Genomic DNA, 21,135 nt, shown 5'->3' with positions numbered 1-21,135 from the left:
CTGCCAATGGAGCCACTGCTATTGCTGGGCCCTTCACTCCTAGAACCTTCACTAACCAGCCAAGCAGCCTTCCGGGACCTGTGTCTTCTGGTGGTTACTGATCCCAGGGCTGACCAGCTGCCTCTCACAGAGGCATCTTATGTGAACCTGCCCACCATTGCTCTGTGTAACACAGATTCTCCTCTGCGCTACATGGACATTGCCGTCCTATGCAACAAAGGAGCTCAGTTGATGGGTCTGAAGTGGTGGATGCTGACCCAGCAAGTTCTGTGCATGCATGACACCATCTCCTGGGAGCACCCATGGGAGGTCATGCCTCACCTCTGCTTCTACAGAGATCCAGAAGAGATCTAATGCTTTCAATTCACTCTTTGTAAAAAATTACTTCTAAGATTTTTAGGACTAGCTGGTGGGTAGAATTAAAGGAGAGAGAAAGAGACATCTATAGATATCATATACTCTCTGTTATCATAAATTGCAAAATAAAATGGTGCATATCATAGCACTGAAAGAGTTTAGAAGAGGAAGAAGCTAATTTTGATTAAAATAGTGATACCTGACTTCATTAAGACTGAAAAAGTGGGACTTAGATTTCATATTGATATTTCAAGAGGATTCAAATGGAAAGTCATATTGTTAGATTGGCATGGCCATAAGTAATATATTTTAGAGACTATGAATTAGACAAGATGAACTAGATCTAGGGGTTCATTTTGAGAATTAATGTGAGGTAAACTTGAAGTAAAGGATTGATTCTGGTTTATGTCTGACCAGGAATTCCACACCAAGGATATTAAGCTCTATCCTCTGGGCAATGGGGAGTTTCCATGGGTTTGTGATTTGAGCCTGGAATAATGTGAGAAGTGTTTAAAAATATGAATTTGGCTTGCGACATGTAATATGTTCACCTACCTGCTATTGTATATTTTTTATGCTTCTTTTAGATTTTCCAATAAATGCTTTTGGTGCTGAGCTTGTTAGCTGCTGTACAAGCAAGGTTTAATCTGCCACTCCTTCCCTGGGGCTTATTTGCATTTTACAGGAGTTAAATTAAATAGAATTTTAACTCAAGTAAAGGGTAACTAGGCACAATTTTGAGATGGGTTTCCATAGGGATATGATATATTCATCTTCATAGGTTCTATCATAAGTATTCTTAAAAGCATTATTTCAAGTATCTAATGTATGTTGAACTTGCTCATTACTGTCCAGAAATCATTTTATCTTTTCCTGTGGTCTCAATCTTTTTGAGGCCTCTGCAAATGAGCTTCAGATTTGAGGATGAGACTATTTTTGATCAACCCTTGTGTATTAAGAAATTAATTACATAAGCATATATATTCTGATAGTCAAAATGGCACGAAATATTCATACTGACATCCTAGCCAAGTTAAGACAGATTTTTCTGTCCGCACAAGTACTGTGCAAGGGTGTAAACAAAAGCCCTTGTGTTTTCAGTTCTTTCTTGTAGGAGACTTAGGTTAGTTGTTTGTGTGAAGGTACTGGTGTTTTATTTTAGACAAAAACACATTTGCTCTTCAGAGTGCTGGTCATTGCCAAAGCCAGAGGGGGCCCTTCATTGGCTTGTTTTCATCTCCACCCCCACAGGGCTTCACCAGCTAAATTGCCTTGAGTGCCATAGATGCACTAATGTTTATACACTAAAGGAAAACAAGCAGTGTTTGGACAGACTATTCCTATATATTTTTCAGATTATCACCTTAGAAGAAAATCATTTCCATGAGCTATCCCTAGGTGCCTATATCAGAGACAGATTATAAGGCTGTGCCTCTCATGGGTCTGACTCTGTGGGGGAATTAAGCTCAACTCGTTTCGAAAATATAAAGATATATGAAATAGGTATCAAATAATAACCACAGAAGTGTATGTCTCTGTGCTTTGAGAGATAATTATTAAAGAACCTTCTAATTTCACAATCAAGAAAACTTTGGAGTAGCAGAGAATTGTCTTTAAAAAGAAAATCTGCTGCATATTTGCAAGCACCATTATATTTAAAACAGTTTCCTCAGGCGTATAAAGGATCAAATTCTTGAAAAAGAGGGCACCTTCACTGTCGTATAACTGCATTTAAACACTGCTTTTTACCAGTTTGTGATCCATATCTAGTAAAGTTTTCTTTTTTTCTGTCTCGCTCACGCCCGCGTGCCCTCACTCTGTGTGTATGTCTATTTCTCTCTTTTAATGTTCTAAACTTGTCACAATCACTTTTCTTCACGTTTCCTCTTCAGGACATCTGCTAGACAATTCATTCTATCTTGCAGCTTCCTTTGTTATTTTTCCTATAGGTAAATATAATTCCTAACCAGTTTTCCAAGTCCATCTCAAATCACAGAGTCTTCAAGAAGCGTCCATCAGATTTAATTTTATGTCCCAATTTTCACTGTACCTTGTACTTCTTTAGTTGTCTTTTCTTCTGTCTGCTTTATTTCACAGTAATTTATGTGTGTCCATTTACTCACTTCATAAAGATCTATTGTGGGTCGAGGGCTATGTTTTACTTGTACATAGTTGGCACTTAATAAACATTTAAATGGAATCTTGAATATGAACCAGATTCTAATCATATATGTGGCTCTAACCCATTGCCACCCAGTCAGTTCCAACTCACAGCAACCCTATAGGACCGAGTAGAACTGCCCCATAGGGTTTCCAAGGCTGTAAATCTTTACGGAAGCAGACTGCCATATCTTTCTACCGCAAAGTGGCTGGTGGGTTCAAACCGCTGACTTTTCAGTTAGCAGCTGAGCCTTTAAGCACTGCGCCACCAGGACTTCTTGTATGTGACTCTGGCCATAGTATATTGATGCTGTGGTTTCATTAGAAGTCTCTCTCAAAAGACAGTGGAGACCTTGATGCTCGATACCACGCCTCATCTTTGTAGCCCCATGTGTCTAACTACCACTACAGTTATGCGCCAGAATCATTACTAAGTGCTTTACACTTTTTAAAATGCATCTCATTTAATCCTCAGAATAACTCTCTGAAATAGGAGGACGTTAGTATCTTCATATGATAAGGGAAACAAATTATGCGAGACTAATTTACTTTCTAAGGTTTTATAATTCAGTAAGTGACAACCAGGAGTAAATCTCAGAGATTTCTGATTCAGAGATTCATCATTTTCTGCAAAACCTAAGCTATTTAATGAATGAACAAACATGACTTCACAGTTATGCTAAATGCCCAGTAGGAGAGAGAACACCATGCAATGTCCTAAAATATGATACACTAATTCAGCTCAGGAAGTGTTTGAGTAAGCACACCCTGAGCAGTTCTTTGAAGTGTCATCTTGGGCTGTATGAATTGTAGAGCTGTGACTACAGAGAAGACAGTTGCTAGTACTGTGTCCTAAAATCAATGGGACAAATATATTAGTGGAAAAATGAAGTATGAGGGAGGCAGTGGGTCTGTTTATTATGTATTTAGGTGATTTATCGTTATTTCTATGCGTGGATACTTAAAATTTTATTTTCCTCCTAATTTAACTTTTAATTTCCCTGTTATTGCAATAGTAAGGCACTTTACTATTTATTCATCTTTATACCTGCTAGACTTTTTACAGTGTTTTTTATTAAAGAGATGCTCAATAAATGTAATTTGGAAGAAAGCATTCATTGATTTAAATCTTAGGACACTGAAAAACTCAAGCTTGTGCTTTTAGTAATAATGGAAGCTACCATTTATTGAGTTGCTATTAAGGCATTTTAGGACGCTGGGAATAAGAATACAGGGTCCCTGTAATAGTTATCTATTGCTGCATAACAAATTAGCCCAAAACATATGGCTTAAAATAACTAACATTTATTACCTCACAGTTTATGTTCTTTAGAAAATCTGGTATAGCTTAGCTGAGTGCCTCTGGCTCAAGGTCTTTAATGAGACTGCAGTCAAGCTGTTGGCAGGGACTGCAGTCTCATATGAAGACTTGACTAGGGGAGACTCTGCTTGTGGGTTCATTTATGTGGGTCTCAGTTCCTTGCTAGCTGAGGTCCAACATGCTCTCTCAGTTACTTTCAGTGCAGACTGTACCACAAGATTTTCTCATAACATGGCATCTGGCTTCCCCAGGGGGAGCAGTCCGAGAGAGAGAGCATCTAAGATAGAAGCCACAGTCTTCTGATAATCTAAGTTGGAAGTGACACCACATCACTTCTGCCACATTCTCTTGATTTGAAGTGAGCCACAAAGTCCAGCACATTTAAGGGGAGAGGATTATAGAAAGGTGTTGCCCGGAGTTAGCCAAACTCAAGGTTAAGGGCATGGTCCTCCAGACTGCCAAATCTGCCCAGGACATCTGACACGAACTACAATGAGTTTGCCACAACTCCAAAGTCAGAAGGAACAGTCCCCAGGAGACTGTGCTCCCTTCAACCAACAACTGCAAGTTTCGGCATTACCCCAAACCACGCTCACTGTAATTGCTAGACAAACTTAAAATACTCAGGAAAGCACTATACTTACAACGACAGTTTTATTATAGGGAAAAGATACAAATTAGCACTGCCAAAGGTAGAGAGATGTAGGATTAAATCTGGGAGGATTCAAAATGTATAAAGCTTTCTTATTTTTTAGGGATATATTACCCTCTCAATATCATATTTAACAGTATGCTTAGAGTATTGCCAATACAGGAACCTCAGTGAACACAGGTCCCCACTGATTTTATTGGAGTTTCATTTCATAGGCTTGATTGATTGAATCATTGCCCACATGATTGAACTCAATCTCAAGTCCACTCCCCTCCTCCAAGGTAGAACTAATATCACCTGGCTCAAAATTCCAACTCTCTAATCACATGGTTGATTTTTCTGGCACATCCAGCTCCCAACCCAGAACTATTGATATGGCTAGCCCTGTCCTGAGTCATCTCATTAAGGTAAGCTATCTGAGGCCCACCAGGAGTGGCTTTGTTAGCATAAACTATCAAATGTGGTCTGAGAGGCTCATCATGAATAACAAAGACACTTCTTTATCACTCTGGAAATTCCAAGGCTTAAAGATTACCTCCCAGAACTGGGGACAAAGGCCATACCTCTCTTTGGGCTAAGGCCAATTTCTTTATTTCAAAGGTGTAAATACCAAGAGGGAGATACTTGTGGGCCATCTTAGAGGTTGCCTGCTACAGTACTTATGCTGCCCGTCTCTCTTCTTGTGCTTATTGCAGATATTAGTAATTGATCATCGCAGTACTTCCCAATAAGTCAGTCAAGGCAGCCACTGACTGATGATTATTTAGTATAGCAACCTGATTTGAAATCTATCTTCTCTTTTTATTGTTAAAAGAAAGAAAGAAAAAAAAAAGTATCCACATGATAACTCTGCAATTAGTTATTTTAATTTAGTTTGAAAAACAAACAAATAAAATAAACCAAGACTATGAAATGTCAAAACTTATCAGGGATATATTTATAACCAATGATCATCCCAGTTCGGCCTATGAAAATGTTCAAGCTTTTCACCACATTATAGCACTTTTAATATTATTTTATTGCAGCTTAAAGAGAATTTGCATTTTTGCATGTGTAAAATATCAATAAATTGGTGCTATAGGTTCAGGATTTTTTTTAAGATTGTTCAAATCAACCTAATCAAATTAAATTCAATAGGAAATTCAATTTGATTAAGCTGATTTAAACAACCTTAAAATAAACGTTATCCATATTCTGTATTTATGAATTGTTGCTGACAGTTTTAAGACAGCTAGGCATTTTATTAACTGATAAAGTTTTGGAATAAGAAGATCTTGACAGAAATTTTGAATAGTGTATTCTTCATACTTTCAGACTGTGAAAGCTATGTACTTCCCTAAGACTAGATTTTAAAGTCTCACAAGGGATCAGGCTGAAAATTGACTTCTGGAGTCTTTGCTCTGCAGGTTGTGTTTTTTTTTTTTCCTTCACTGTTGAGCACTCTCTTACTCATGCCATTTTTTTCTTACTGCTTTTGGAAATGTGGTGACAAGCTCTAAACTCACATAGAAAGAAGCAGCAGAAGAAACGCTAGGTGCCATTAAATAGCTGTGATGTCTTTTGAAAATATTTATTCGGCTGAACCAGAAACTTCAAAATCTATCTGAAAGCTAAAATATAAGTTAGAAAACAAAAGCAGGTTTTAGATAAACCATACGTGAAAAACATTTGAGTAGGAAAATATGAAAAAGAATGGAAAAATTGGATGATACTTTGATGGCTCCAGTAGAATAATTTACAGTGTAGCTGTTTTTATTAAAATTTGATAAATATTAACAAAAAAGTGAAAGTGAATATTAGGCATAGGTATTTTAATTGAAGTAAATGAAGTTGGCAATTTTTAAAGAAAATTTCCATGAGTTCCATTTGTGTTGAGGAAATTTTTTTCTTTAATCAAATATATGTGCAAAATATTATCTAAATCACCTCTTTGGAATTTTAATAAAAGCTGAATCAAGTAAGACCACATATGGAACCAACTAGCTATAGTATATACGCATACTATTCGGAAAATAATCTGTTTGAGATGAAATGTGTATTATAAATAGTTGCATAATAAACCTGAACAAAAATACTTCTCAGATAAATTGATGACTAAAATGTTACTGTTGTACAGTTTGTGTTATAATAAATTATCATTTTATATAACATCATCTCATTGTAAGTGTTTTCTGTGAATCTAATCAACTTCAGCACCTAGAACGTATTATAAACAAGTTGTCATCAAGTCAATTCTGACTCATGGCAACTATGTATATGTCAGAGTAGAACTGTGCTCAGTGGGGTTTTCAGTGGCTGATTTTTTCAGAGTAGATTGCCAGCCGTTTCTTCTGATGTGCATCTGGGTGGACTGGAATTACAACTTTTCAGTTAGCAGTCAAGCCTGTTAACTGTTTTCACCACCCAGGGACTCCAGAACATACAGTAGGAGCTTGATAAAGACTGTTAGATGAAGAAGTGAGATCAGGACTGGCATAGCCACAGATCTTGCTAGATGGACAGAAGTCTTGACCTGTACTCTTAGTGCCTAAGATGGGATGTGCCAGCATTTGCTAATATGTATAGCTTATAGAAATATTACAGATGAACAGAAAAAAATCTTTTCTTCTGGGTTAGAATATATGAGTTCATGAAATAATAGGTAGGTCAAATTTAGATTAAAATTGAACTTTACCTTTATCTACTGAGAGAGAAAAAAAAGATCAAAGTTACTCTTTAATTTTCAGTTTTTTGGAGAAAAACTGTTTTTTGACATCTTCAGTGACTGATTCACATAAGTATGGTTCATTTTCCATGAAACTGAATTTGTGAAAGCTAAGTCAACTCCTGACAAAAAAAAATCAGCATTTTAAACAGCCATTCAGTTGTTAATATAGATGCTGACTATGTCTGCTCCCTCCCCCACCCAACCTTCTTCCTGTGTTTGGTCTGCTCAAATTGCTATGTTCTGTTTCTGCAAGCTATGGGAACTAAAAAGGCAGTGTACTCAGTAGGAGTCTGTAAAGTTTGATTGCTTATTTTGTTTATTTTACTGAGAACAGAAAGTCATTTATAGACATGAAATGCTTCACGATACAAATATCCCTTAAGTAAGATATGTGCCCCAGTGGTGGTAAGAAATGGATATACTTGTCAGATTTTTCCTGTGACATTGAGATGTCTGAAAGGGTGAGCTCACTTCAATTTACTGTTATTGCTTAGGTTTATTTTGTAAAAATGATCAACAACAACAAAAACTTTATTAAAAATAAAATGTCTTTTTGTGTTTATATGTAAATAAATATAAATATCCCCACACTTCTATCAGTTTGCTGTACTGTGGTGGCTTCCGTGTTACTGTGATGGTGAAAGTTATGCCACCCGTATTTCAAATACCAGCAGGATCACCCATGGTGGACAGGTTTCAGCTAAGCTTCCAGACTAAGACAGACTAGGAAGAAGGACCTGGTGGTCTTCTTCTGAAAAAATTAGCCAGTGAAAACCTTACGAATAGCAGCAGAACATTGATACAGTGCCAGAAGATGAGCCCATCTGCAACAGTGGGCTCAAGCATAACAATTATGAGGATAGTGCAAGACTGGGCTGTGTTTCGTTCTGTTGTACATGGGGCCACCATGAGTCAGGACCGACTCGATGGCACCTAACAACAAATACACACACACACACATATATTTGTATATATGGTGGAGTCCCTAAATGGCACAATCGGTGAAGCACTCAACTACTAACCAAAAGGTTGGTGGTTCAAACCTACCCAGAGATGCCTCAGAAGAAAGGCCTGGAGATTGCTTCTGAAAAGTCACAGCCTTAAAAAAAAAAAAGAAGTCACAGCCTTGAAAATCTTATAGAGCACATGAGTTGAAATCTATTTGATGGCAAGTTTGTTTTGTTTTTGCTTTTTATATGACATCTCTATCTATTTTGGTTGGTCTTTAGAAATATTCTCTTTCCTCTTTCAATAGAAGTTGCTTGGATGTTCAAAAGTAAAGTACCTTTGTTTTCTAAAAGACATCTCAATTATCTAGTTTTGTATCTTGACTTATTCACTTAAATATCCACTTGAATTTCCTCCTAGTATTCTTCTGTATGACCAAGATTATCTATACCATTTTTCACTTATTTTAGATTATTGGTTTTTAAACAGCCTTCTCCAACAGCTTACATTTATGATTGCTCTCTGATCTCAAATATGATATTTCAGGACATGTTACTAGAGATTTGTAGTAATGTTCATAAATATTATTAAACGTATTGATGTTTTTTTCAAGCTCAACAGCAACCATTCATTTCGAAGACTGAATTTGGAACATGAGGCCAATTTAGTGTTTCCCTAACCTATTTTGAGGATGACACTAGTGCCAGGCCATGTTAATAGGATTCGATGGCCAAATCCATTCAGGAATTACAGAGTTGAACTACTTGCAGCTGTCTTCTGGGGGCAGTTTGAATCCACCAGCTGCTCCATGGAAACCCTGTGGGGCAGGTCTGCTCTGTCCTATAGGGTCGCCATGAGTCGGGATCAACTTGACGGCAGCAGGTTTTTGAGGTGCATCACACATCAGCCTCTCAGAGGGAGAGGGTAACACGTTGTGCTGATGGATAGGATTGATGTCAGAACTCCAGCCTCGCTCACCCCAGCCACAGAGCATCCTGAGGAACCCATGTTCTTGTGCAGACATTTTGTAAAATCTCCAGTTCATAGCTATTGTCTAAATCACGCTTGTATTTGAAAGATACTCCTATTATACAGATTTCTATAACTAGAAAATGCAGCCTGATTGTTTTAGCTATTCAGTTTCATTTTAAAGGTGATTTTAACATGTCACTGTTACGAACTCTGGCACATCATGTTGAGATTCTTTAACATTAGAACCTGCAATATTAACCCAACTCTGATACTAAAACTATCACGTTGCCATTACCTCTCTCTTCTTAGGTGAAATTTGAGGTCTGGTTTGGTGTTGTAGTAGTATGATCAGAGTGTGTTTGTTGTTGTTTTTTTTCTTTAGCATCTTTTTGTTTTTGTTTAATTTACAAAGAATTTCTGAGACTCTCTTGAGTTCTCATGGGAAGAATTCTAGAGTGTATCCATTGCCGAAAGATCTAATAAAAAATTTACACAGCGTAGGCCTTAGTTAAATGAATTATTCATTGACAGATATCCATTGGGGAATTAGAAGTTTATGGCAACGTGAACTGTGGAAAATAGATGGAATAATTACCAATTACAAACTTTTTAAAACAAAGTCAGAAGCTCAGATGGAATCTGAATTTTAGAGCATGCACATAGAAAGACGTTATGCAAAATAATGAGATTGCAAACTCATTATGCATCTTATCATTTAATAAGTATACCATTGGCTGCCAATTAACAGATGTAGCATCTTTCTTTCTGGTCTTTCTCCATCATCGTCAAGTATGACAATTAAAAAGGAAGAAGAAAAGAAATATGTGGGGGACAAGTATAGCCTGGTTTCTAACTTTAACATTATTCCAGAAGAATGTTTGTCCTCAACAATTCAGTCAGGGCTCTTTTCCCGGAAGAGAATTCTGTTTTGTTTTCTTTTATATTAGAGACAGTCCATTGCATCTTGACAAGGTGTTATGAACCAAGGAGGAAAGGTCAATGATTTAAACAAGCTTTAGTAAAAGCATATATAGGAGTTGTTGCTTGGCTTTCTGAAATGAGTTTTAACAGCCACCTACAACTGAAAGCACTTCATGTCGGCATTTCAGGCAGGGCACTTCACAAAATGGACCTTCAAAAACTGCAGGTTGACCTGTACTGAAGAAGTGGAATTGCTTTGTGCCTTTGAGAAGTAATCTGGGTAAATCATGCACTGTCTATATTGAGTTCCCTGGTTAAATAATAATCTCTCTGTATCTCATTATCTCTCCCTAGTTAGCATCCATCTAAATGTGTATACATATAAATGTATAATACAATCAAATACATGCTTATATCATTAACCTGTTTATGTATATTAAGAAGTTATTACTGTGTGTTCAGTACTTTCTAGGGTATGTGATTTCATATACACTCTGCAAAATTCTGTGAGAAAGATAGTGCTATTAATATTTTATATATGACAAAACTGAGATTCAAATAATTTAAAAGATTTTCCAAAATATACATAGTAAGAGACAAAAGCCAGCAAAAGCCAGCCTTTCTTCTTTTTATGAATATTATATAAAAAGTATGTAGACAAGTAATTTTAATCCATGCCCTAAGAACAATTCCTTAATTCCCATCATATTCTAGAATATGTCATTTCTTGACGGCAGAAAATTCTTTCTCAAATCTAACCTTAATGTGAGTTTTATGCCCACCCTTCCTCCCTTAATGGATATGTAGAGAGACCAGTCAGACTTCTGCTTTTCTCTTGACTCTTAGCATACCAAAAACCCATTGCTGTCAAGTTGATTCCTACTCATAGCTACCCAATAGTTATTGGTAATTAAAGAATGCTCAAATGGCAGCTTGTCCATTAGACAGGAGGAAATGAAGCACAGAGAACCTGGGCAATCCGAATTTGGGACAATCACCTCTTAAGAAATGGAGAGTTCACCGAGGTTGCCAATGAGTCCTGTCATTCCTATTGCTCAAGAGGAGAATTTATAAATGGCCTGTAGAGAACCATAGGCCGGAATATACTTCTATGAAATGTAGAAAACACATTATATTGAGCTAATTTTCCCTTCATTTTTATCTTAAAAAAGATGTTTTTGTAACTCTACAGGCAAATGCTTTTTTTTTTTTCCCTCAGTGTTTCTATGTCCAAGATTTTAAAGCTACTCATACTAAGGAGAGCACAAAAGCCAAGTTGAACATCCTAGGGGAGAGTGTCACAGGAGTTGGTACATTACTGAGAAAGGAGACATTACTTCAGGGGAACTTAATGATGCCATTTATTTCCTAGTGCTCGGAGGCACACTCTGAGACTTCTGTAAGATATTCAATGAGATGCAATCATCTTTATTGTTGTCATTATAAAGGCAAGCATGAGAGATTTTAGCAAGGTATTCTTTTTTTAGAGACACATGTATCATTTTTCTTTTTCCGTTTTATTAAGTAGGTGTTAATAATGTGTCTGATTCGCCAATGCTCAACTCCCAGGATTGCACTAATAGGATAACCTCCATAAAGCTCTTGGTTAAGAAGTCCTGCTGTTGATCTATGCCCCCATTTCTAGATTGATCCGGAAGATATTTTAGCACAGAAGTATATGCCAAAAAGAGTTTAAAGTTTAAATTAAAAAAAGTCCACTTTCTTTCTTATTTCTAGAGTAATTCTAAAATGTTTTAAAAGAGATTCTAAAATGAATTTCCAGAACAATCTCAGTAGGAGTTAAAAGATTGAAAAGGTATAATTCTTTGAACCTTGAAAAGGTATAATTCTCATCATCCTTATGACTTAGATATTAAGAAAAATAAAGAAGGAAATTCCTTAAAAAAATAACATGCACATTTTTTTTTCCTATCTCAGTACAGGTATGCATTGCTTAACATCCATTCAGGCAATGTCCCACTGCATATACTTCCTACGTACTATAAAGGTTATAATGCCCCCCAAAAAAACCTAAACCCATTGCCGTCTAGTAGATTCCAACTCATAGCGACCCCATAGGACAGAGTAGAATTACCCCATAGGGTTTCCAAGGAATGGCTGGTGGATTTGAAATACTGTCTTCAGGGTTAGCTGCCAAGTTCAGAAATCTTGATCGGAGAGTGGGATATACTAGATGTACTTTGCTAAAGCTCTGATCAGTCTCTTACTAGCTCTTGGTGTCCCACCTTTGGCCTGGCCCTAGGGCGGCAGGAAGCTAGAGGGGTCCCTGCAACCATCCTCGGCTGCCTGTCCCACTCGCTTGCCTCAGGCAGGGGACCGCACAGACTCTGCAGGAGCTGCTGAGGGGGATGCCCCACTGAGGCTGCTGCCTCACTGATGCCTGGGCCTGAGACCTTGGCTCCTCCTGTGACGGTGACTGCTTAATGATCTGGGCTGTGGCAGTGGCAGGAAGAGCAGGAAAAGTGGCCCGGGTAGGTGGAGGAGGAGGAGGAGGGGCAGGCTGGACTGCAAGAATTTAAAGCCCATTTGGAAGGACAGGGAGGACAGGCAGGGAGGAAGGAAGGGAAGGGAGCCCGGTGGCCGGGCTGGACGGTGAGTGTGCGAGTGGCAACTGGGGGGCTGGGCGACCATGCAGAATCAGTGGTGATGGAGGCAGCTCAGGTCCTGAACTTGACCGATGACCATCCTGTTCACCTCTCTCCATTATATAGTATGGTGTTTGCACAACGTCAAAATCGTATAACGTCCTATTTCACAGAACATATTGTGGACGTTAAGTGATGCATACCTGTATTGGGATAAAGGATCACTTTAAATTAGGGATCTCTGGTGGTGCAATGGTTAATCGCTCTGCCACTCACCACAAGGTTGGTGCTTGGAACCCACCAACCACTCCATGGCAGAAAACACTGGGTAATCTGTTCCCATAAAGATTACAGCCTATGAAACCCTGTGGGGTAGTTCTGCTCTGTCATGTAGGGTGCTATGAGTTGGAATCAACTGGATGAGACACAACTACAGCAGCATAAGGTATCCTATGAAGGCCATATTCTTAATTCTCTACCAGTAGAAGATCCTGGTGTGTCTGACCTTTCATCTCTTAGAGGCCAGTGAAACTTGTGAACAAGGCAGGCAGGCAAGTGCAATGGCAGTGAATAATCCTTATAAATCCTGCCTTAAAGGGCTGTTAGTCTGAAGACTGCACTATCTTTTAGCACAATGTGCTTGTTGAGATTACTTTAGGGATCTTAGAAAATGATAATGATGCTGAAATCCTGCCAAGATTTTTTTTTTCCCTCTATACTAAGTACTTTATTTGGATTCCATACATGACATTCTGCTATAGGAGAAAATGTTTTATAACAAAGTCATTTGAGCACTTCAGTCAGTATGTCCCCTTGGGAACTTATAAAGAATAACTTGTTTCTTTAACAAAGGCCATTCTAGTAATATGTGTATATTTTATTGGATTCCTCACACTTTTCTCCTATAGAGGTTGAAACTTAATGAAAATATAGCGTAACTTGAGACGATTTGTCTTTGTAAATAATTTTTAAATTTTACTACGAAATATGTCACATATACAGAATAGTATATGTAATGTTTGAGACTGTTTTAAAGCACAGAACTTTAAACTTTCATGAAGTATATGTAATTGATATCGTAGGTTTTTATGCAGCTTCCATTAACGATAGCCGGAGAAATTAGGGTTGGCAGTGATGCAGGACGATGTTAACTTTACAGTCAGAAAGTGTATTAGCCTAAAGGTCTCCGATAGTGTGCCAGATCCATACGGCCAAATGGATGTTCTGTTGATGTACAATTTGATGAAATGAGATGGTTAAGCCCATTGGGAGACAGGTAGACATGGATTCCAGTTTTGGCTCAACTATTTGTTATGTATGACTTTTGGCATGCCACTTACTGTTTCTAAGGTTCAGTTTTCTCCCTGGTCATTGTGGAAATAATTCTTTCCACAACATGGTTGTGGGAGGATGAAATGCAATCATACATGTTCATAGTAAAGTGTTTTATATTTAAATATCATGGTATTTCAATATCGTGATTGCTTCCGTGTGATAACCTGTCACTCAAACCACAGCCATCTACTCACTGCTTTTGATGTGAAGCTGTCCCTGTGTGCCCTGCTTTGAGGGTGTGCCTCCTTCATTTCTGGAGCAGTTACTGATTACACCACTCAGTTGCCTATTAAGTCCGTTGTTATAGGTGTCTTTTGGACTTTGACTGCTTAGAAGCCATTTTTTTAAGAGCTTTATTAAGTTAAAATTTACATCCTGTATAGTTCAACAGAGCCCTGGTAGCACAGTGGTTAAGAGCTTGGCTACTGACCACCAGCCGCTCCTTGGAAACCGTATAAGGCAGTTCTGCTCTGTCCTATAGGGTTGCTATGAGTCAGAATCGACTCGATCGCGATGGGTTTGGTTTTGGTATAGTTCACCAGTTTAACGTGTATAATTCATTGGTTTTTAATATATTTACAGAGTTGTGCAAACATCACCAAAATAAATCTATAAAACTCTTCGAAGAAGAAAACACAGTAGTAAATCTTTGTGAGCTTGGGTCAAGCAATGATTTCTTAGATCTGACACCAAAAGCACAAGAAATAAAAAAAGATAGGTAAGTTAGAATTCATGGAAATGAAAAATTTCTGTGCTTCAAAGGATAGTATAAGAAGCCATTCTTATACTATGTAAGTGACCCCTGGACATAATTGATTAGACCAGGGATGGACATTTATTCAACTCTTAGTAGACTGACACAGATTTTCTCATGTAGGAATTTGCAAAAGGCACAACAAAATAAAGTGAGTAACTATGTAGACCTATAACATGTAAACTGTAGAGAATTGTACTTACTATATTCCATTATTTAGATCAAGGAGCAAGGCAGTCAATCAGAAGAGGAAGAAGAGACAACAAAAATAGTAGAGAAAGTGGAGTGTAGGAGGAGACGAAGAGTTTGGTTTAGAACAGTACTACTCAAAACATGGAGTGTGAATTTGTACTCGTTCATGAACTCCTCGTTACTAGTCTCTGCATGAAAAGGAGACTGTGCCAGAATGTAATAGTTCAGCTGACATTTTCTTTTAGTAGCAAGATTTGCTCAGTAAAAAAGTATTGTGTTGATTTACATTCTGATGCAATCTTGTTAGCGCTCTTATAGAATATTGGAACATTAAGCTTTTTAAGGTTATTCACTACATCTTTCTTAAGTTCTATGCCCAGTGCATAGCAGGTGCTTTGACTTAATAGTGCTTAATGAATATTGGTTGAAGAAATTGTAAATGGGTGAATAGTGTACAAGAGCTTGAATTTAGAAGTATTATGACTTTACAGGCAAAAAAGAAAAAAAAAAAGGGCTCGATGAAAAATGTGACTTTAGGATCACCAGACCTGCGTAGAAACTGGTATTTATAGTCATAAGAATATTAACTACTGACCAAAATTTTATTACTCTTTATACTAAAAGATGGACAATAACTTAGGATCTACAAGTTCTGCTTTCTGGCACGTAGGTGACGATATTGGTACTGCCAGTTACTGTTGAGTTGACTCTGACTCTTGGCAACCCCACGTGTGTTAGAGTAGAACTGTACTCCATAGGGTTTTCAATGGCTGGTTTTTCGGAATTAGATTGTCAGGACTTTCTTCAGAGGCACCTCGGAAACCTTTCAGTTAGTGCATTAACCGTTTCCGCTACCCAGGGACCCTGACAATATTGGTAAAAATATGCAAATGCAATTCATCTTTTTAAAAAATTTAATACTCTGGAGGCCTTGAGCCTAAGGTTTAGGAATTCAGGCTTTTCTCGTGTCCACAGTGGAGAACTGTGACTTCTTGAGGCCCACAACTGCACCCTGTAATATAAAGTCCTGAGACATATTTAATAGATGATAAAGAAATAACAGTCTTAAGATTCAGTGGTTACTTTTTGTGACTTCTCACACATGACTAATACCATGCTAATCATATAAAATACCAAAAACCTAAGCCGTTGTCATTGAGTGGATTCCCAATCCTAGTAACCCTGCAGGACAGAGTAGAACTGCCCCATAGAGTTTCCAAGGAGCAGCTGGTGGAGTCAAACTGCCAACTTTTTGGTTAGCAGCTGGCTCTTAACCACTGTGCCACCAGGGCTCCTGCTAATCATATAGACACGCACTAAATAGTTTACATTAGGAAAATAATCCCCTACAGAGGAAGATGTAAGCAGTTATTGTAATATATTCTACGTGTGTTGAGAAAGTGTTATCTCTCAAATACTTTTTTCGTTCATCTTAGACAATAAACGTTTGTTGAAAGATTTTATTTTAGTTTTTTAATTTTCTCTACCCAGTATGATCTGTTACAGACGTTCTCGTTCCAGGATGGTTGAGGGAGAATGTTAGCTGTGTTACTCTTGGTTATCTAAAAAAAAAAAAAAAAAAAATCGCCGGTTGCTGTTGAGTCAATTCCAACTCATAGCGACCCCATAGGACAGAGTAGAACTGCCTTGTAGTGTTTCCAAGGAGCGGCTGGTAGATTCGAACTGCCAACCTTTTGTTAGCAGTCAAATGCTTAACCACTGTGCCACCAGGGCTCCTTGGTTATCTGGGAAAAGCCATATGAGGGAATGCATTGATAAACCCGTTGCTATGGCTAACTTTATGTCTTTGTTATTGTCCGATTTCGTTCATACTCTGTAAACAAGAGAAGACTATCCTCTCTCTCACAAAAACTATAATTGAAATGGCTTTGCCCATAACAAGTGAAAAGGTTAATTGTGTGGAGATGAAATTGGAATTTGACGCTCCTAAACAATATTACGCATTTTCACGTTCGGTTTTTGGTCAGCAGCACCATGAATGGAGCCCCGGTGGCATACTGATTAAGAGCTTGGCTGCTAACCCGAAGGTCAGCAGGCAGTTCGTATCCACCAGCTCTTCCTTGGAAACCCTGCAGGAGCAGTTCTACTCTGTCCTGTAGGGTTGCTATGAGTCGGAATCCACTCAACGGCAGCGGGTTTGGTTCGGCTTTTTTACACCTGTCCTAGAGTAAAGTGCAGTTCTTGCTTTATTTCAGTAGGTACTGGAAATAGGTGCAACTAATGAGACAACTCCTGATTCCATTTCAGAACAGGGTAAGACTTTGGTTTTTCATTTCAGAAGTAAAGATAAGCCTCTGTGTGGCCGTATGTGTTTCGGAGACTTTTTTTTTTATGTTTCTACTAGTTAGAAGTGAGCAGAATTCCTGTGGAGCAATTGTGTTTGAAACGCCACAGACATGAAAACTTTACAGAAAAGGCTGCTTCTTCCTCAGTGGAGCTCATTTGCTAATGGCTGCCTTGCTGCATGATCAATGCTGGTCTGAAATGGAATACCCAGTATGGCTCTGCTTCTTGGTAAAATCACACGAGCCCACCAGAAATGGGATGTGACTGTAGGATTAAACATACCTTCCTCTTTTTTTTTTTTAAATTCGTATCGTCTTACAAGTTTTGTGGTTGTTATTGTTATTGATGGTGTTGTTAATGACATCCTGTCCCTAACAGTGTCTGGCAAGAGAAGATCCTCACTAGTAGTTGAATGAGTGAATATTTTAGTCAACATAGAATAAGCCATAAGATATAAATATACACGATCAATATTCAACTGCAAAAACCACTGCATCTCTTTAAACATTTTAAGTTCAAATGTGGAAAATAGTTGCTGTGCTTTTGAGTTCACATTTTTGAAAAATACCAAGATGCTTATAGGATAAGGTGAAGTCTTAAGAATTCTAAATCCTAAAGAGTGGGGCCCTGGTGGCATAGTGGAAGCATTTATCTGCTAACCAAAAGGTCAGCAGTTTGAATCCACCAGCTGTTCCTTGAAAACCTCATGGGACAGTTCTATTCATAGGGTTGCTATGAGTTGGAATCACCTGAACGGCAGTGAGTTTTTTGGGGGGGGTTACCCCAGGAATAACATTTAATCGATTTTTCAATAGTATATACTTTTAAATTAATACTGTTGTTACTATTATTATTAAACTTATTAAATAAAATTATTTGCAGTGTATTCTTTTACCTTGAGATGGCAGTGGCGGGGATCTGTTTAAAGGAGGGAAAGGGAGTCCATTTTTATATTTTCCTCACGCTAAGGAGATTTTCCCCACATGTCTGTCATTTTGTCGTACTTTGTGGGCTTGTGTGTTGCTATGATGCTGGAAGCTATGCCACTGATATTCAGATACCAGCAGAGTCACCCATGGCAGACGAATTTCAGCTGAGCTTCCAGACTAAGAGAGACTAGAAAGAAGGACCTGGCAATCTCCTTCTGAAAAGAATTAGCCAGTGAAAACATTATGAATAGCAACGGAACACTGTCTGATATAGTGCTAGAAGATGAGTCCCCCAAGTTGGGAGACACTCAAAAGATGACTGGGGATGAGCTACCTCCTCGAAGTAGAGTCAACCTTAATGATGTGGATGGAGTCAAGCTTTCAGGATCTTCATTTGCTGATGTGGCATGACTCAAAATGAGAAGAAACAGCTGCAGACATCCACAAATAATGGAAATCATCAAAAATGAAATGGAACACATAAACATCGATATCCTAGGCGTTAGTGAGCTGAAATGGACTGGTATTGACCATTTTGAATCAGACAATCCTATGGTCTACTATGCTGGGAATGACAACTTGAAGAGGAATAGTGTTGCATGCATCCTCAAAAAGAACATTTCAAGATCTGTCCTGAAGTACAACGCTGTCAGTGATAGGATAATATCCATAAACCAAGGAAGACCAGTTAATACTACTGTTATTCAAATTTATACACCAACCACTAAGGCCAAAGATGAAGAAATTGAAGATTTTTACCAACTTCTGTGTCTGAAATTGATCGCACATGCAATCAGAATGCATTGATAATTACTGGCGATTGGAATGTGAAAGTTGGAAACAAGAAGGATCGGTAGTTGGAATATATGGCCTTGGTGATAGAAACGATGCTGGAGATCGCATGATACAATTTTACGATACCAACAACTTCTTCATTGCAAATACCGGTTTTCACCAACATAAACAGTGACTACACACGTGGACCTCGCCAGATGGAACACACAGGAATCAAATAGACTACATCTGTGGAAAGAGACGATGAAAAAGCTCAATATCATCAGTCAGAACAAGGCCAGGGGCTGATTGCAGAGCAGACCATCAGTAGCTCATATGCAAGTTCAAGTTGAAACTGAGGAAAATTAGAACAAGTCCACAAGAGCCAAAGTACATCCTTGAATATATCCCACTTGAATTTAGAGACCACCTGGGAAATAGATTTGACACATTGCACACTAATGACTGAAGACCAGACAAGTTGTGGAATGACATCAAGGACATCATACTTGAAGAAAGCAGGAGGTCATTAAAAAGACAGGAAGGAAAGAAAAGACCAAAACAGATGTCAGAAGAGACTCTGAAACTTGCTCTTGAATGTCGAGTAGCTGAAGCAAAAGGAAGAAATGATGAAGTAAAAGAACTGAACAGAAGATTTCAAAGGGTGGCTCGAGAAGATAAAGTATTATAATGACAAGTGTGAAGAGCTGGAGATAGAAAACCAAAAGGGAGGAACATGCTCGGCATTTCTCAAGCTGAAAGAACTGAAGAAAAAATTCACTTCTTGACTTGCAATATTGAAGGATTCTATGGCACAGGAAGCATCAAAAGAAGATGGAAGGAATACATGGAGTCACTCTACAAAAAGAATTGATTGATGTTCAACCATTTCAGGAAGTAACATATGATCAGGAAACAATGGTACTGAAGGAAGAAGTCCAAGCTATGCTGAAGGCATTGGAGAAAAACAAGGCTCCAGGAATTGACAGACTATCAATTGAGATGTTTCAACAAACAGATGCAGTGCTGCAAGTGTTCACTCATATATGCCGAGAAATTTGAAAGACAGCTGCCTGGCCAACTGACTGGAAGAGATCCATGTTTATGCCTATTACCAAGAAAGGTGATCCAACCGAATGCATAAATTATTGAACAATATCATTAATATCACATGCAAGTAAAATTTTGCTGAAGATCTTTCAAAAGCATCTACAGCAGTATATCGACAGGGAACTGCCAGAAGTTCAGGCAGGATTCAGAAGAGGACGGAAACCAAGGATATCACTGCTGATGTCAGGTGGATCCTGGCTGAAAGCAGAGAATACCAGAAAGATGTTTATCTGTGTTTTATTGACTATACAAACACATTCGACTGTGTGGATCATAACAAATTATGGATAACATTGCAAAGAATGGGAATTCCAGAACACTTAATCGTGTTCATGAGGAACCCATACGTAGATCAAAAGGCAGTTGTTAAAATGGAATAAAGGGATACTGAGTGGTTTAAAGTCAGGAAAGGTGTGCATCAGGGTTGTATCTTTTCATCATACCTATTAAATCTGTTTGCTGAGCAAATAAACTGAGAAGCTGGACTATATCAGTTGGGTCTGTGGTAATGTCACCCATTTCATTTCTTATTTGGGTGATTTGCTTTCTTTCCTGTTTTTCTTTTGTCAGTCTGGCCAGTCATTTGTTAATTTTGTTGATTCTTTCAAAGAACCAACTTTTGGTTTTGTTGATTCTTTCTATTGTTTTTCTATTCTCTATTTCATTTATATCTGCTTTGGTCTTTATTATTTCCTTTCTTCCAGTGGCTATGGGCTTTTTTTGCTGTTCTCTATTTGTTTGAGTTGTGTAGTTAATTTTTGATTTTGTCCCTTTCTTCTTTTTCGATGTGTGCATCTATTGGTATAAATTGTCCTCTGAGGACTGCCTTTTCTGTGTCCCAGAGGATTTGGTATGATGTGTTTTCATTCTCATTTGATTCTAGGAATTTTTTGATTCCTTCTGATTTCTTCTATTACCCAATGATGTGTAAGAAGGGTATTATTCAGTTTCCACGTAATTGATTTTTTTTCCTTGCTCTTTCTGTTGTTCATTTCTACCTTGATGGCATTGTGGTCAGAGAAGATACTTTGAATTATCTCAACGTTTTGGATCTTGTTGAGGATTGCTCTGTGGCCTAAGATGTGGTCTG

At 38.0% G+C, this 21,135-nt stretch overlaps 2 protein-coding genes across 9 annotated transcripts in view; both read left to right on the top strand.

Moving 5' to 3' along the window:
• Window positions 1-514, top strand: part of LOC105756215 (40S ribosomal protein SA-like) — a 105,186-nt gene extending 104,672 nt beyond the window's left edge. Inside the window, 2 exon segments of the mRNA XM_012555175.2 lie at window positions 1-58; window positions 60-514. Of these exon segments, the coding sequence (XP_012410629.1) occupies window positions 1-58; window positions 60-354 (353 nt within the window). The 3' untranslated portion in view covers window positions 355-514.
• Window positions 1-21,135, top strand: part of DPP10 (dipeptidyl peptidase like 10) — a 1,865,365-nt gene that overhangs the window by 1,033,703 nt on the left and 810,527 nt on the right. The window lies entirely within an intron of this gene.

This window comes from Trichechus manatus, unplaced genomic scaffold, assembly GCF_000243295.1.
Source record: "Trichechus manatus latirostris isolate Lorelei unplaced genomic scaffold, TriManLat1.0 scaffold00033, whole genome shotgun sequence".
Taxonomy (NCBI): domain Eukaryota; kingdom Metazoa; phylum Chordata; class Mammalia; order Sirenia; family Trichechidae; genus Trichechus; species Trichechus manatus.
This window is presented reverse-complemented; position numbering and strand designations above follow the sequence as displayed.